Raw genomic sequence first — 17,133 nt, 5'->3', positions numbered from 1 at the left:
CACCGCCCAGTGCCGCACTCTATAGCCCTGCTTGGCATCAGGCCCTTTAGGCTGTAGAGATATCTACAGGTTATAAAGGTTTGAATATATTGGCATGACCAGCATACATGTGACTGCATATGTGCATGTGCTAGCTGATAAATGTCTGACCCTTTTTCTGTATTCTGAAGAATCTCATATCTTTTACAGTATATACAATTTCCCTTCCACATTCAAGCCCTCACTAATTATACCTCTGGAGACTTCATATTGACATCTTTGCCGGCTTATAGGCAGATGTATTTCATTCAACCATTTGGATGGCTTTTGCATATACATTATGTAATGTAACACATATCCTCCCACTGAATTAATCCAATTAAATACTTAACCTCTTCTGGAATAAAATACTAATTATTTGTTTAACTAAAGTAATCCTAAAATTTAAAGGGTCACGTTAAAAGCAAAAATGTAAAAACAAGTCTTCTTCCTTATCATTATAGTGCCCTAACATGAGCTCAGCTTCTTGATATTAAATTACCCAAACATTTAAGCATAGACTTATTATTAGGACATTACCTAACTGAAGTTTAGTGCTGTCCATACATGTTACTGTCTGGTTGTTTGGCCTAATCTTCAAAAGGAATTACTTTAGGCAAATGCAGCTCAGTCATGATTTGTAAATGCAATTGTCAGAATAAGTTCCTTCTATGTCCCACTCCCTGTGGACCAAATAAAATGTAAAATAATTTATTGATCTTAGGACAGATTGGGGACCTTGACCTGGGATGATGTGGATGGGGATGATTGGGGAGATCTTATTGTCTCCCTTAATATTGAGAGACTATGGGGTATATGCAATTGCGGTCGAATTCCCGAAATTGTCGAATTTCGGGACTTTTTCGCCCAAAAAAAAAAATCGTCAATGCAATTCAGTACTTTCCGTCCAAAAAACGGACTTTCAAAATTCGACTTTTTGAAATTCGACTTTTGTCAAATTAGACTTTTCTGCAATGATACAAGTGCTGCAATTCGACCAAACTATATTCAATTGAAGTTTGGAAATTCGACAACAGTGCTTTTAGACAGTAAATTCGACATTTTCAATCCGCCACACTTTGGTGGGTGAAACTAATAAAAAAAAATTAAAACATGTTTTTTTTGTGTTTTTTTTATTGATAATAGCATATCTATTTATATTAGAAGGGATTAGGTACTTGGTTTGTCTTTTTTGGAGGCACAAGTATTATTTATATATTTTTTAAAATAACATATATATATATTTTTTTTTTAGATGGAATGGTAAAATTCAGAAAAAAAATGGCGTGGGGTCCCCCTTCCAAAGCATAACCAGCCTCGGGCTCTTCGAGCTGGTCCTGGTTCTAAAAATGCGGGGGGAAAAATTGACAGGGGATCCCTCGTATTTTTAAAACCAGCACCGGGCTCTGCGCCTGGTGCTGGTGCAAAAAATACGGGGGACAAAAAGAGTAGGGGTCCCCCGTATTTTTTACACCAGCATCGGGCTCCACTAGCTGGACAGATAATGCCACAGCCGGGGGTCACTTTTATACAGTGCCTTGCGGCCGTGGCATTAAATATCCAACTAGTCACCCCTGGCCGGGGTACCCTGGGGGAGTGGGGACCCTTTCAATCAAGGGGTCCCCCCCCCAGCCACCCAAGGGCCAGGGGTGAAGCCCGAGGCTGTCCCCCCATCCAAGGGCTGCGGATGGGGGACTGATAGCCTTGTCAAAATTGAAAGAATATTGTTTTTTCCAGTAGTACTACAAGTCCCAGCAAGCCTCCCCCGCAAGCTGGTACTTGGAGAACCATAAGTACCAGCATGCGGGAGAAAAACGGGCCCGCTGGTACCTGTAGTACTACTGGGGAAAAATACCCAAATAAAAACAGGAGACATACACCGTGACAAGTACAACTTTATTACACACTGCCGACACACACATACTTACCTATGTTGACACGAAGCAGTCAGTCCTCTTCTCCAGGTAGAATCCACGGGTACCTGAAAATAAAAGATAATTATACTCACCTCAATCCAGTGTCCAGATATAAATCCTCGTACTTGGCAAAACAAATAAACGAACACCCGTACCATGCCGGACTGAAAGGGGTCCCATGTTGACACATGAGACCCCTTTCCACGAATGCAGACACCCCCGTGACAGCTGTCACAGAAGTGTCTCTTCAGCCAATCAGCGAGTGCAACGTCCTTGCACTCTGCTGATTGGCTCTGTGTGCGTCTGACCTCAGACAGCGCATCGCAAAGCCTCTCCATTATATTCAATGGTGGGAACTTTGCGTCAGCGGTGAGGTCACCCGCGGTCAGCGGATGACCGCGGGTTAACCCCACCGCTACCCGCAAAGTTCCCACCATTGAAAGTAATGGAGAGGCTTTGCGATGCGCTGTCTGAGGTCACACGCGCACAGCCAATCAGGTGAGCGCCACGGAAGTAGCGCTTCCTGATTGGCTGAAGGGACCTCAGTGACAGGAGTCACGTGGTGTCCCGGCATTCGGGGAAAGGGGTCTGATGTGTAAACATGGGACCCCTTTCAGTCCGCTGGTACGCGTGTTCGTTTTCTTTTTTTAACAAGTACGTGGATTATCTCCCGGACACTGGATTGAGGTGAGTCTAATTTTTTTCACAGGTACCCCGGATCGTCGGAGACTGTGGCAGTCGGCGGGTCAACATAGGTAAGTATGTGTGTATCGGCAGTGTGTAATAAAGTTGTACTTGTCACGGTGTGTGTCTCCTGTTTTTATTTGGGTATTTTTTCCCAGTAGTACTACAGGTACCAGCGGGCCCGTTTTTCTCCCGCATGCTGGTACTTGTGGTTCTCCAAGTACCAGCTTGCGGGGGAGGCTTGCTGGGACTTGTAGTACTATTGGAAAAAACAATATTCTGTCATTTTACTCAAGGCTATCAGCCTCCCATCCGCAGCCCTTGGATGGGGGGGACAGCCTCGGGCTTCACCCCTGGCCCTTGGGTGGCTGGGGGGGGGGGCCCTTGATTGAAGGGGTCCCCACTCCCCCATGGTACCCCGGCCAGGGGTGACTAGTTGGATATTTAATGCCACGGCCGCAGGGCACTGTATAAAAGTGACCCCCGGCTGTGGCATTATCTGTTCAGCTAGTGGAGCCCGATGCTGGTGTAAAAAATACGGGGGACACCTACTCTTTTTGTCCCCCGTATTTTTTGCACCAGCACCAGGCGCAGAGCCCGGTGCTGGTTTTAAAAATACGGGGGATCCCCTGTCAATTTTTCCCCCGCATTTTTAGAACCAGGACCAGCTCGAAGAGCCCGAGGCTGGTTATGCTTTGGAGGGGGGGTCCCCACGCCATTTTTTTCCGGGTTTTTCCCGTTTTTCCCCGTTTTTTTAAATCGCGGCAAAATCCGGCAAATCGGCCGTTTTTCGCCCGCGGGACTGTCGAATCCGTTTTTCATTGAATATGGTGAATTCCGGAAGCCACCTGCTGGAATTCACCTGTCGAATTGTGTCGAATTAAAAAACGGCGATAATTTGCCGCGATTCGCCGCTAATTGCATATACCCCTATAATGTAATGACATTGCATTTTGTATGGGATTTAACCTGCCACTTACTGCATGCACAGTGGCTTTTATTACACTTTGTTTTAAATGTAAATTAAATCAGTCAGTGTATCATATAGCACTTACTACAATCTGCAAATCTTTTGTAATAGTTACAATTTTATATAATATTAATGGTAATCCCAGTCCCCCCATACTCACCTTGTAAACGGCAACCTATCAATCTAACTCTTACTCTTATTTGACTGTGAAACACTATTCCAGGCCGAGGAGTGATTGCGAGTGATTCATACTATCATTCTGGAGTTGGCTACATAACATGTACTGTTATAATATGTACTATTGTACTCAAATAGTAATAGTTTATTTTTTTCTTATTACTATACAGGTGATAACTTGAAGAACTCGTTCTTTGTGCTTTATAACTTTTATTTTCATCATGTTTTTAAACAAATGATCACCTACTGTATATCTTGATGCTAATGGTAAAGCTTATCTACATACAGTAGTTATGTCAGTATTATTCTTTGACGGAAATAACTGTATCAGAAGTGTGTACTATATGAGGCACTGCATAGGATATGGGGGAATGCAAGGAATCCATCAGTGGGTAAAGCCCACTGCAGGGCTGGCAGGCAAGATTACAACATATGTGCACCTTCAGTCACATCCTCCTTTAATCGACACACACATTTAAAAAAAATGTCATACACTGGACTTGAACCAACAACAATTCACATTGCCGTCAGACCACTTACATATGGGGCTATTTGTCCTGCACAAGAAGTGTGTAAATTCTTACTATATGAAGCTACAGGGGATTGGATGTGTGGCTGCACACTACAGATGTTTCCTCTCTCATCGTTGCTGCAATCATGTTACACAGCCCTTCTAGATGCGCCTAGTCGTGAGCGCGTTTACTAACGCTGGGCATCTTTTTGTGGATTTTTCTCCGAAAATATATCATTTTTGCATCGCTATGTGAATAAGACGCACAAGCACCTTGCTGATTAAAATGACATGCCTCATGCCTACAGTATATTCTGTGTGCAGCTGCAGCTCTATGTGCATATGAAATGCTACGTTACAGGTTTTCTTGGAAAACACTGTAACATAGCATTTTGTATGCTGATACAGCAGCAGTCACACACAAAATATAGGCATGCCGCATATCATTTTAATCAGCAGAGTCTGCTTGTGTGTCTACATCGCACAGCAATTCAAATAAAATGCATTTTCAGCAAAAAAGATGCTAGATGTTAGCAGAGTTGCATGGAAACATGCCAGGCACCTCACGGTGCTTGAGGTTCGATGTATGAGGACACATCTGTACCCACATTGGCCTAACTGCTATGGTTTTAAACTGACAATTACAACTAGCTTCAGATTGTTAGAATAAGCATGCTTTCCGTGCAAGAGTAATAGCTCCATGTGTAAGATATCCAACTTTAGTATGACAGCTGTTAGGTCCAAATCCTTGGTATGACAGCTGTGGCAAGGTGCTCTCAAGGTAAATGGAGAAGCTTAGTGGATATACCACAATAGAACTGCGCTCAACCCCTAAGGTGTGTGTGTTTAGCTAACAAATGCACATCAGATGTAATAAAGGATAATGTATGAACAGACCCAAATATGAGTTTGCACTTGGATATAGAAATCACAAAAATAACAATATGATGCAAATTAATTGTTGTGAGCCACTGTATTTATTGTATACTGGCCAATCTAAAGGTGTGCGGTTAATGCCCAGGGTGTGCGATATTGTCTCTTATAAAGTTCATGCAGGTTATAATACAAACTGCGGCGTCCCGCACATCTGCTGTTGAAAAGTCTTTAGGAAAAAAATAATAATAACAAATGCTGGTGTTCGTAAAAAATATTTAAAACCTTCACGATGCCCTGAGCTTACGGTGGTGGCATAAGTGGGGTAAAAAAGGGGTCTCCGGACTGGTTTCCCCTCTCTGCCCCTGCTGCCCGTGGTGCGTTCTTGTTCAGACGCCCCCCGGGTGCAGGTCGGTCAGAGAGAGAGGTGGACCTGTCTGGGGAAAGGATTCAGATGCCGCTCTGCAGAGCGGCTAGCTGCGCCTCACCCACCTCTCAGGGAACTCACCTGTCGCCCGCTCCAGCCGCACGCTGCGCTCCGTCACCGGCTTCCTCCGCTGTCTGGCATCCTAGCAGCGCTGCTGGCTTCCGGGTTGGTCCGGTCACGTGACCGGGTCTTTTCGAAGTGGGAAAGAGACTTCCTGATGAAGTCTTTGAATCTGTAGTGGTTCTTTCTTTGTAGTTCCGCCAACGCGTTTCAACCTTTCAGTCTTCCTCTGGGACTCCGAAAGGTTGAAACGCGTTTGAGTCACGTGACCGGACCAACCCGGAAGACAGCAGCACTGCTAGGATACCAGACAGCGGAGGAAGCCGGTGAAGGAGCGCGGCGTGCGGCTGGAGCGGGCGACAGGTGAGTTCTCTGTAAGCGGTGGGAGAGGCGCAGCTAGCCGCTCTGCAGAGTGGCATCTGAATCCTTTCCCCACCGCTAGACAGGTCCACCTCTCTGACCGACCTGCACCCGGGGGGCGTCTGAACAAGGAAGCACCACGGGCTGCAGGGGCAGAGAGGGGAAACCAGTCCGGAGACCCCTTTTTTACTCCACTTATGCCACCACCGTAAGCTCAGGGCATCGTGAAGGTTTTAAAGATTTTTTACCAACACCAGCATTTGTTATTATTATTTTTTTCCTAAAGACTTTTCAACAGCAGATGTGCGGGACGCCGCAGTCTGTATTATAACCTGCATGAACTTTATAAGAGACAATATCGCACACCCTGGGCATTAACCGCACACCTTTAGTATGGCCAGTATACAATAAATACAGTGGCTCACAACAATTAATTTGCATCATATTGTTATTTTTGTGATTTCTATATCCAAGTGCAAACTCATATTTGGGTCTGTTCATACATTATCCTTTATTACATCTGATGTGCATTCGTTAGCTAAACACACATACCTTAGGGGTTGAGCGCAGTTCTATTGTGGTATATCCACTAAGCTTCTCCATTTACGTATAGGTGGGTTGAAACACCCATCAGAACGAGCAGCACACCCCGGCTAGCTATAGAATGAAGACACTCAGTGCGCAGAACCCTCCAATTTAGTGTTCTCAAGGTAAGTTCATGAATGTGGTTCTTGGAGTGTTCTGAAAGTCTGTAAATGTATCATGTGTGTATGTGTGTATGTGTGTATATATATATATATATATATATATATATATATATAAAATTGAAGGAGGAAGCGGCACTCTGCGTCTTGTATAAGCAAAAAAGTGTATTCTAGGACCCTATGATGTGTTGTTGAATACACTTGTTTTGCTTATATAAGACGCCGAGTGCCGCTTCCTCCTTCCCTTGTGTTTAACCATTTGTTTACCAAGAGGGCACTGGTGCTTATTCTGGACGTTATATATAATGTGGAAAGGGCCATCAAATCATGTGCTTGCTTGGACCACCTCTGTGTCCCACAGGTCAGAATATGTTCAAATTCTGTTCACCATTTGGACTGGCTAAACCAGAGGTCACTTTGACAGCTGGTAGCTAGCCTAGAATATAACTAATACTTATATAGGCATACTCACTAACAGTTTCTATATATTGATGACACTACCAAATTCTAGTGGGGCATGACCACAGCTAATTATGAGCATAGCTAAATATGGTTGGACAGATCAGGGAAAGGCATAAGCAGATTGGGGATGTAAATTATTTTGCTCCGATGGAGTTGTACTTTCGAATTTTAGGATCTACACTATGTATATTTATCTAATGGTTCTATAATGTAATTTAATTTATGTTAGTATTTATTTTGAATGTATTAATTCATAGTTCTAAATAAACTGCTGGTAGTTAAATTATTGTGTTTTGCCAGTATTGTTATGGTGACACGATGGGCGACCTGAGAAAAATGTGCAAATACAGGTTCTCATTCATATAATTAGCTAATAGCTATTGCTCGGAAGTGCATAATATCACAAAAGTATCAACTGCATTCAGCCATTTTTAAAGCCACCAGAATTAAACTTGCTGCAAACCTGTTAAAGGGCTTCACTTTGTTTGGTAAACATACTAGTTTTATCCCTCTCTGTTCATCAAATGAGAGAGCAGCAGCTGTTTGAAAGAGTACTCCTAGACCAAATTTAGTAACACCGTACAGCAAAGATTCTGGCTTACCTCCAAATCATTAAAAAATAAGTGTGCATCGGCGAGGTTGAAAATCATTTCTTCCATTCGTAGTCCAAGAGTCACAGCTGTTGGTGAATCCTTTAAAACATGAAGTATTACAAAGTCTCAATGAGATATGTAACTTGAATAAAATTATTATCATCAGGGATCTGATCACAGTTATCTCTAATTTATTTGAAACTGTTATTACCAGGTATATGTGGTAATGTGTTTTCGAGATCTAACATTGTATCGCAACACTGATCTTGGCACAATACTTTTCCCACCTCTGCCTGTACCCATTTTTTGTGTACTGTGTGTTTAGTGGTGCTGTACCTTACAAATGCCCAACAAGGCACTCATCATAAAACAAATGAAGTGGTAAAGATTTATTCCTAGTGATACTATGAGTGGTACCTACTATGAGTGGTATATTACTAAAAGTAGCGCTACTATGAGTGGTATATTGTGCTGCAAGTCAATTGTTGTTTAATGCATTTTCTAGGCAGATTCAATCACATCTATAATTTGGGCACGTTTGATTCATATTAATCTTCTAGCTCAGTGGTTCTCAAACTCGGTCCTCAGGACCCCACACAGTGCATGTTTTGCAGGTAACCCAGCAAGTGCACAGGTGTATTAATTACTCACTGACACATTTTAAAAGGTCCACAGGTGGAGCTAATTATTTCACTTGTGATTTTGTGAGGAGACCTGCAAAACATGCAACGTGTGGGGTCCTGAGGACCGAGTTTGAGAACCTGTGTTCTAGCTCTTTTGACTGGGAAAAAAATAGTACAGGAGGGATTCTAGGGAGATGTATAGTATATACAGTAGAAAAATAACTATAGATGGATATAATAGTTTTTATACATTATTTGAAAAACATTATTTAGTATATTTCTGCAACATAAGAGAAGCAAACTCAATATTATTAAAAATGACACAGGATAAATCACACAAAATAATGATTATACAATAAATAAACAATACATACTATTGGTATTAAGTATTAATGATATTCCAGAAGTATAGACTGCAATCAATATAGAGTGAATCAGTAAGTGTGCATTATGTGAACTTACAGTTCATTCTAAACCTGCAAGTTGGTATTTATTAATGCAGATAATACAGATCTGTGATGCAGAATTCACATGTTCTATACGATTTTGCCTCAGAGGTCAGTATTTTTAAGAAATGTGCACAGAAATGCTGAAACTTAAGTCCCCATTATATGTGAAATCTTAAAACGAGATTAGTGAACACATGCCAGCAAGAGATCAATGTCACAATGTGGTAAAAAAAACTGTTAATAAGGGAATAGGAATGTACCATATAAACTTAACAGATGATGATAGACTTCTAACACATGTGCTGTCTCATCAACAAAATTTTATTGAACCCAGTACCCCACTGAGAAAGGATTTGTACTCAATCTTATGTTACCGCTATGGATTGTGATCCACTACATATGCCAACAAAGGAGATAAGGCATAGCTGGAGTCAAGTGTTAATAGGGAACGGGCAAGGCATTATCAGAAGCTATATGCTGCAGGTGTATTTATTCACTCCATTCCAGACAGAGCTGTTCTCTCTGGGGGATCTTAGCGAGTGACACCTAAGCCTTTCCTGCCCTCCTGCTGCATACTGCAGGGCAACTCGTACACAGAGAGTAGGAGGGATGCACACTTTTACAACACTCATCCTTTTTTGTTCAGCACTTGGTAAAAAGCAGCCAAAAGTGGCATTATAGTATCGGAGGCAATATATTAATGGTGGCTAAAGAGCAGGGTCAACTTAACTTATAGGCACACTGGGCAGCTGCCCAGCACCCCGCGATTCTAGGGGCCTTCCAGCAGAAGCAGGCTGGGTTGGGGGCATTTGTGCCTCCTATGCCTCAGGGCGGCTAGGAGGCATTCTCTGCCTGCCTCCAAGCCTGCATCCAGACAGTGAATGGCTGCCAGCATGCTGACTGGTGCATGGCTCAAGCTATCCAACAATCAGAGTGCTGACAACCATTCACTGTATGGAAGCATGTGGAGAGACAGCACAGGACCACAGGAGCGTATATAAATAAGTCAATAAATAATTATTCTTTATTCCTGTCATTGGGTGTGTAGGGGCCCCAGATAATTGCTTTGCGCAGGGCCTAGAGTGCTGTTAAGACAGCCGTGCTATAGAGAGAAGGAGGTATTAAATGTAGTCTAAAGCATTAATGGATACATTTGTGTCAGTACATATTACAATAAGAATTGTATAGTAAATATGACCAGCGATCAGGTTTTGTTCTCTGTGTGGGGGAAATTTTATTTCCATGGTTACACCTTTCCATCAACAACATGTCCATTGAAAAATTATTTTTAAATGTTGGCATGATGTGTACACAACATGCACCTGTCCATTAAAAAATGCAACTGGAAATTGTATTCCACCGTTGGCAAGTTATTGCAGACTACGCGATGTTACAATTGTGTTTTACTGCTGCGATAATATTTGTGTTGTGTAAAGCTGTTGAATTGTGAATCTTAAAGAATGGTATACAAATTAGAAATGTATGTACAGTAGTGTGGCACATTTCTGCCAACACGTTTGTTGTGGATGGAAGTACAGTAGAGTATTTTTAAACATGGTTCTTTTTTAATTTATTGGAAATACGCCATATGCAATTTTAAAATGTGTAGTTTCGCTGTAGGAGGACTTCTTTTGGATTTTAGTTCTTTAGTATATGACTATGCATGCAGCAGATTCACCAGTCTATTGGGGGAATTTAATTCAGGGACTGATTCTGAGGTGGATGATAATGGTACAGCAGCTGTGTCTTTACACGCGACGACGAGGCAGCTTAAGTAAAAAGACTCCCACTGCCGGCTTCTCTGAGCTGCTGCGTCCAAAGATGTACAGTAGCATCAGATCACATGCGTGAACATCGGACATCTGAGTAACCCTCGGGTTACTCAGGATGTCTGACAAAATCACACTGCTGGGGTCAATGAAGCTGTGGTCAAGTACACAATAAGAGGCTTCGGCATGCCCAGAAAACAGGACCAAGATGCACCTGTTTTCTGAAACGCTCCCGATTAATGCCTCCCTGGGGCACTGCAACCGGTATCACAGGACCAGATCTGCACAGTGCAGATTAATACAATTCAGAGATTTACGTAAATCTATTGGTCGACATGACAACGGTTGACACAGCATATGGTGAGTTTTTCACAATTTCTACAACTTTTTATACTTTTCCATACATGTGGACTACGATTGGGAATGGTAACAGAAGCGAAGCGAGCCATGCAGGGGGATGTGGTATACTAATTGGGGGTCAATGTGCTAAAAGTTAAAAATTAACACGCCATAAACCTGTGTTGCCCATTTTCATCCTTTTTCCCATGTCAACCCTGTGCAAGTCAACCTTTTAGACACTGTCGACCTAATGAATCATACCCAAAGTGGCATCCTAAGTAGCCACCTCATGCCTCCTAGTGAAAGTGCCGCTGCTGTCTGCATACCTACAGAATACAGTGGTACTGTATAGTTATTAATATGATAAAACAGATTTTTTTATTGGCACTTATTGCTGCATAGGAAAATTAGCAACTCCAGTTCACCAGGACTAAGCAATCGGTACACCAAACTTTCAGTTCTGACTCTATTTTAGTACTGTTCGACTCCGACTCCTTTATAAATTGCAAATATCTATTTAATTTTATGCATTCTGTCTAGACTATAATTATTGAACTTTAGTGTAATTACATCAGTGAAATACATGATTTCATTAACATTCGAATGTAGTTTCAGACATGAGATAGTAGAATATGTTTAAACTATGATGGCAATTTGGGTTAATTATATTGCACTGTAATGTGTGATGGCTACATATGCTAACTGGTAATTATTGCAGTAGAGTGCGAGATGGCAGCATGGGGTAATTAATTATTGCAGTCTTGTAGTGGGTGAGGGAGGCAGCATGGGTTATGTTTAATGGCATAACGTATTATTTGGCCATAATCTTTTTTTGGGCAGAAATAGTCTATGAAATGTTAAGAGATTAAGATAATTTAATTATTCCCCCAAGAAAATATAGAGTTTCCATTAGTGCCAACAAGTAATTGATTACTAACCTTTTAGTTACTTTAGAGTATTTGGCAGTAGCTTTATTAAATACATACAATACACAATTTAATTGTCATGTATTCTCCAGTAACTAATGCAAAATGCTGCTAAATTATACTCCTGCTATACCAATATTTATTTAGTACTCCTCACCCATCCCTGGCCTGTACAGTACCACTACCAACAATATTACCATCATACTAGCTGATGTACCCGGTATCAGCCTTTTTACCCTGAAGTATCCCTGCTTAGTAGGTGGTTGCACATAACTGTGACAGTTTCCAGGTCACCCGGCAGGTGCACAGACAGAGTTGGCCAACTGTCACATTTTCAAAGACAGCAATAGTGATGTATTGCAATTGTGTGGTGGAAGTTTTGCCACGTAACTCTGAAATGAAGTAACCAATCACAACACAAATGTAATTACACACATCAACGGACCAAGACCTTTAGTTTGATATATGATGTGCCCTGCTCAGACAGCTGTATCACTCATAAAAATCATCCGTACGCTATTAATATATAGATTATGGGAGGAATTCAATTGTTTTTATTGAAGCAGCTACATTTTTCCTGCAGACTTGTGAAGTGTGAGAAAAAATGTGTGTAAACTCGGTACTTTGGGCATCCAAACAGTAGTTTGGATGTTTAAAGCAAGACTTTTGACAGGTTAAGCTGTTTTACGGTGCTAAACCCAGTCTGTTTGGGCATGACATGCACGATATGCATATGCACCCAAACATCAATTGAATTGTAATAATTGTTTGGGCATCTAAACAGTCTTGTTTAGACAGATAAATTAGATGCCCAAAACAATCGAATTCCCCCCTTTTTGTGTTAAGCCAGGTACACACTTCAGCGATGTTGGCATTTCAAATCATCAGCATCACTATGTGTGTACCTGTGATTTGCGCGCTACCGCTGGTCATTTGAAATATCTTCTGTCAGCCCCGCTGCAGGGTTGATGAAAGATATCGCTAGCAACCTGATGCAGTACAAATAAAGGATGGAATGGTATCCTGGCGGACGGGATGCAGGCGGGCAGAATACTGACGCCGGCATCCTGATATTTGAAATCCTGAAAGGGGGGGAAGTATGATCCCCCTCTCCCTTACCTACTAACCCTCCCATCCCGTAGTCTAATCTTGACCTCCCTTCTTAGTGCCTGGGAGTGGTGGTATATGGTTTCCTGGCACACATCTCCTTAATACACAGGTACCTAAAATCCTGAAATGTTTTTGGTGCTCTCCCTGACTCACAAATTACTAGAGCAGCACACTGCGACATTGTACAGTAGGGGGCAAGCACTTGATGCAGCATTTCATGATGCTACGAACCCTGAACCTCCCACAGGGCCTCCATCTTCAGCATCTCTTGGGAAGTCAGGGTAATAGTTGGCAAGTATGCCTTACTACCAACTGAATATCATTTAAATCCCACAGCCTGCTTAAGTACTGTTGCTAACCATGTGCATCCCTTTACAGACATAGTCTACACATCAATGGCCACTTTTTGGCAGGATAATGTGCCTTGTCACAAAGCACACTTCACGTCAAGCTGGTTACATGAATATAATAATGAGCTCAATGTACTAAAGTGGTCTCCACGGTCACCTGATCTCCAATGACGAAGTGGAACAGGAGACTCGCAGCATGAATGTGCTGAGGACAAATCTTCAGCAACTGTGCAATGGTATAATGGCAGCATATACTCTAAGGATTGTTTCCAGCACATTGTTGATTCCATGCCACGAAGAATAAATATATATACTGTATATATAATGTGTGTCATCCTTAAACCAACATGCCCTCATAGCCTTCTGTAGTGTGCACTGTACAAATTACTAGTCACAAATCTACGTTCACATTAGAGCTATAATATTGAGCTAATAGGAGGATAAAATAAATGTGTCTAAAAAAGAGTTGCACGCATTGCGTGCATGGAACTAAATGCCTATATTTGCTTGTTGTACATGCTGTATGCATGCAGGTGTGCACTTTCACCAGCCTTGCACTACATTCAAAAGATGCACTCCATTACAGCCTAGTTATGCGTACATTGAGTCACAAGTGTGTCACAAATGCGTTTGATTCTGCCCGCCTTTAATTGCTTACACTTGTTTCCAAGGCATGTGCAGTGTGAAAATATGCATGTTACACTCTGCAAACTTGCATTTCAAACCTGTATTAGCCCCTAAGGGGTATATTCAATTACAGTCGATCCTCTCCGACAGAGGATCCGGCATGTAAGTATTCAATAGCGGGCCGTTTCCCCTTCCATTCTGACCATTCATTTCTGTCCTATCTTATAGGCGAAAATGAATGGGCGAAAAAACAGACTGTTTTCGACCGCAGCGGGAACAAAAACACATGGGGGTATATTAACTAAAATTCGTATTTGTGTCGATTTGGAGGGAGATTAAACACGAACGACATCAAATGTGTGAATTTGCAACGTTTTGAATTTTTTACGCCACATTTACTATGCTGTCGTATTCTGCATTTTCGTTTTTTCCGATGTGGATGCCAGTGTTTTACGGGAGTGAATAGTAAAACACTGCCGCCATTAACACAATGAATCTCGACCGGATCTGTGAGATTCGTGCAGGGCTTCATTGTGCACCTTTAAAAAAAAATAAAGTGTTAAAAATCTAGAAAAAAAATGCGTGGGGTCCCCCCTCCTAAGCAAAACCAGCCTCGGGCTCTTTGAGCCGGTCCTGGTTGAAAAAATATGGGGGGAAAATTGACAGGGGTTCCCCCATATTTGATCGACCAGCACCGGGTTCTGCGCCTGGTCCTGGTGCCAAAAACACGGGGGACAAAAAGCGTAGGGGTCCCCCGTATTTTTAACACCAGCACCGGGCTCCACTAGTCAGAGAGATAATGCCACAGCCGGGGGACACTTTTATATAGGTCCCTGCGGCCCTGGCATTAAATCACTAACTAGTCACCCCTGGCTGGGGTAACCTGGAGGAGTGGGGACCCCTTAAATCAAGGGGTCCCCCCCTCCAGCCACCCAAGGGCCAGGGGTGAAGCCCGAGGCTGTCCCCCCCATCCAAGGGCGGCGGATGGGGGGCTGATAGCCAAATGTAAAAAAAAGAATATTGTTTTTTGTAGCAGTACTACAAGTCCCAGCAAGCCTCTCCCACAAGCTGGTACTTGGAGAACCACAAGTACCAGCATGCGGTGGAAAAACGGGTCCGCTGGTACCTGTAGTACTACTACAAAAAAAATACCTAACAAAAAACAGAACACACACACCGTGACAGTAAAACTTTATTACATACATGCACAGCTACATACACACATACTTACCTATGTTCACACGAGGCTTGGTCCACTTCTCCATGTAGAATCCACGGGGTACCTGTGAATAAAATTATACTCACACAATCCAGTGTAGCTTCTGTCCTCTTCTACTTGTAATCCACATACTTGGCAAAAAAACAAACCGAAAAACCCGAACCACGCACTGAAAGGGGTCCCATGTTCAGGGGTGTATCTACCTATTGGCCAGGATGGCACTCGCCAGGGGCGCCAGGCAAGGAGGGGGCGCCGCCTGGCTGTGCCACCCGCGGTCAAAGGATAGAAAAGTAGTACTGTCAGACTGTACCTGGTGAGAGTCTGTTACTGCTGGAGCAGCGCCGATGTCCGCAGCACCGCACTTGTAATCAGACTCGAAATAATCTACAGCTCCCAGCAGCCCTTGTTGCTGGGAGCTCCCGGCAGCAAGGGCTGCTGGGAACTGTCGTTTATTCATTGTGAGTCTGATTACAAGTGCGATGCTGCCGGACACTAGTCTGATCACTAGTGCAGTGCGGTGCTGACGGACACCGGCACCGCGCCGGCAGTAACAGACTCTCACCAGGTACACAGCAATTGTTATATAGCACAGTACTATTTGTTGTTGAAGATAATAAAAAAGTGTCAGTGTTTGGGAGAAGGGACTGTAGTACCTGGAAAACTACACAATTTTCATGCATGTTAGATGTAAGTAAGTAGTAAGTAAGCGAAAACTTTAACATGTTGAGTGTAATAAATAAAATACAAATCTTACCTATTTCAAGGCCATGTTCAAGGAAATGTATATCAGAAAATTGTATAAGTGATCATTTTATCTTGGAAGTGATGGCACCCTGATGTTTCTTCTAACAGGAAGCACTTCTACCAGCCAACTAATGGTGTTTGGTTAATGGCTGGGTCCATTTGAGGCTCATCTCACAGCCGCTCATTAGCATTTCATTCAGGATGCAGTCAAGATGCCGGTGTTTGGCGTCCCGGCGGTCGGAAAGCTGACGCCATCATCCCGAAACTGCTCGGAATGCTGACGTTGGCATCCCAACATAGATAGCGATGCAGAATGCCAAAATCAGAATTGAGTTGGTGCCAAAGTCTCCACTGGTAAGCCACGTGGGAGGGTTAGGCTGTGAGGGCGGGAGGCTTAGGGTTAGGCTGCAGGGAGGGAGATTAGGAAGGGTGGGTTAGGGTTAGGCACCACTGAAGAGGCTTTTTTTTTTTTTTGGGGGGGGGGGGTTAAGGTCAGGCTGTGGGAAAGGTGGGTTAGGGGGGAGGGATGGTGTAACGTGAATATAAAACAAAACACTACTGTGCGGTGTAATGTGAATGAGGGACACTACTGTGTGGCATAATTTGAATTGGAAGTACTATTGTGTCTACGCCCTTCCCCCCACAAGACCATGCCCCATTTCCAATACTCACACCTTATTCCAAATGTGTGTAGGGGGGGGGCGCCAGACCCTTACTTTGCCAGGGGCGCTCGTACCCCTAGATACACCCCTGCCCATGTTTACACATGGGACCCCTTTCCCCCGACTGCTGGGACCCCCCGTGACTCCTGTCAAAGAGGGTCCCTTCAGCCAATCAGGGTGCGCCACGTCGTGGCACTCTCCTGATTGGCTGTGCGCTCCTGAGCTGTCAGTCAGGCTGCGCACGTCAGAGATACAATGTAGCGCATAGGCGCTACATTGTATCCAATAGTGGGAACTTTGCGGTCAGGGGTTGAGGTTACTCGCGGTCAACCGCTTTTTGTCCCCCATATTTTTGGCACCAGGACCAGGCGCAGAGCCCGGTGCTGGTTGATCAAATATGGGGGAACCCCTGTCAATTTTTTTTCACATATTTTTTCAACCAGGACCGGCTCAAAGAGCCCGAGGCTGGTTTTGCTTAGGAGGGGGGACCCCGCGCAATTTTTTTTCTAGATTTTAAACACTTTCCCACCCCTTCCCACTGAAAAACATGCACGGATTTC

At 43.3% G+C, this 17,133-nt stretch overlaps 1 protein-coding gene across 1 annotated transcript in view; it reads right to left on the bottom strand.

The window, feature by feature from the left end:
- EYA4 (EYA transcriptional coactivator and phosphatase 4) overlaps positions 1 to 17,133 on the bottom strand; it is a 470,455-nt gene that overhangs the window by 28,729 nt on the left and 424,593 nt on the right. Inside the window, exon 14 of the mRNA XM_063917364.1 lies at positions 7,765 to 7,854. Within this exon, the coding sequence (XP_063773434.1) occupies positions 7,765 to 7,854 (90 nt within the window). The remainder of the gene's footprint in view (positions 1 to 7,764; positions 7,855 to 17,133) is intronic.

The sequence above is a fragment of the Pseudophryne corroboree genome, chromosome 4 (assembly GCF_028390025.1).
Source record: "Pseudophryne corroboree isolate aPseCor3 chromosome 4, aPseCor3.hap2, whole genome shotgun sequence".
In the NCBI taxonomy this organism is placed as follows: Eukaryota; Metazoa; Chordata; class Amphibia; order Anura; family Myobatrachidae; genus Pseudophryne; species Pseudophryne corroboree.
This window is presented reverse-complemented; position numbering and strand designations above follow the sequence as displayed.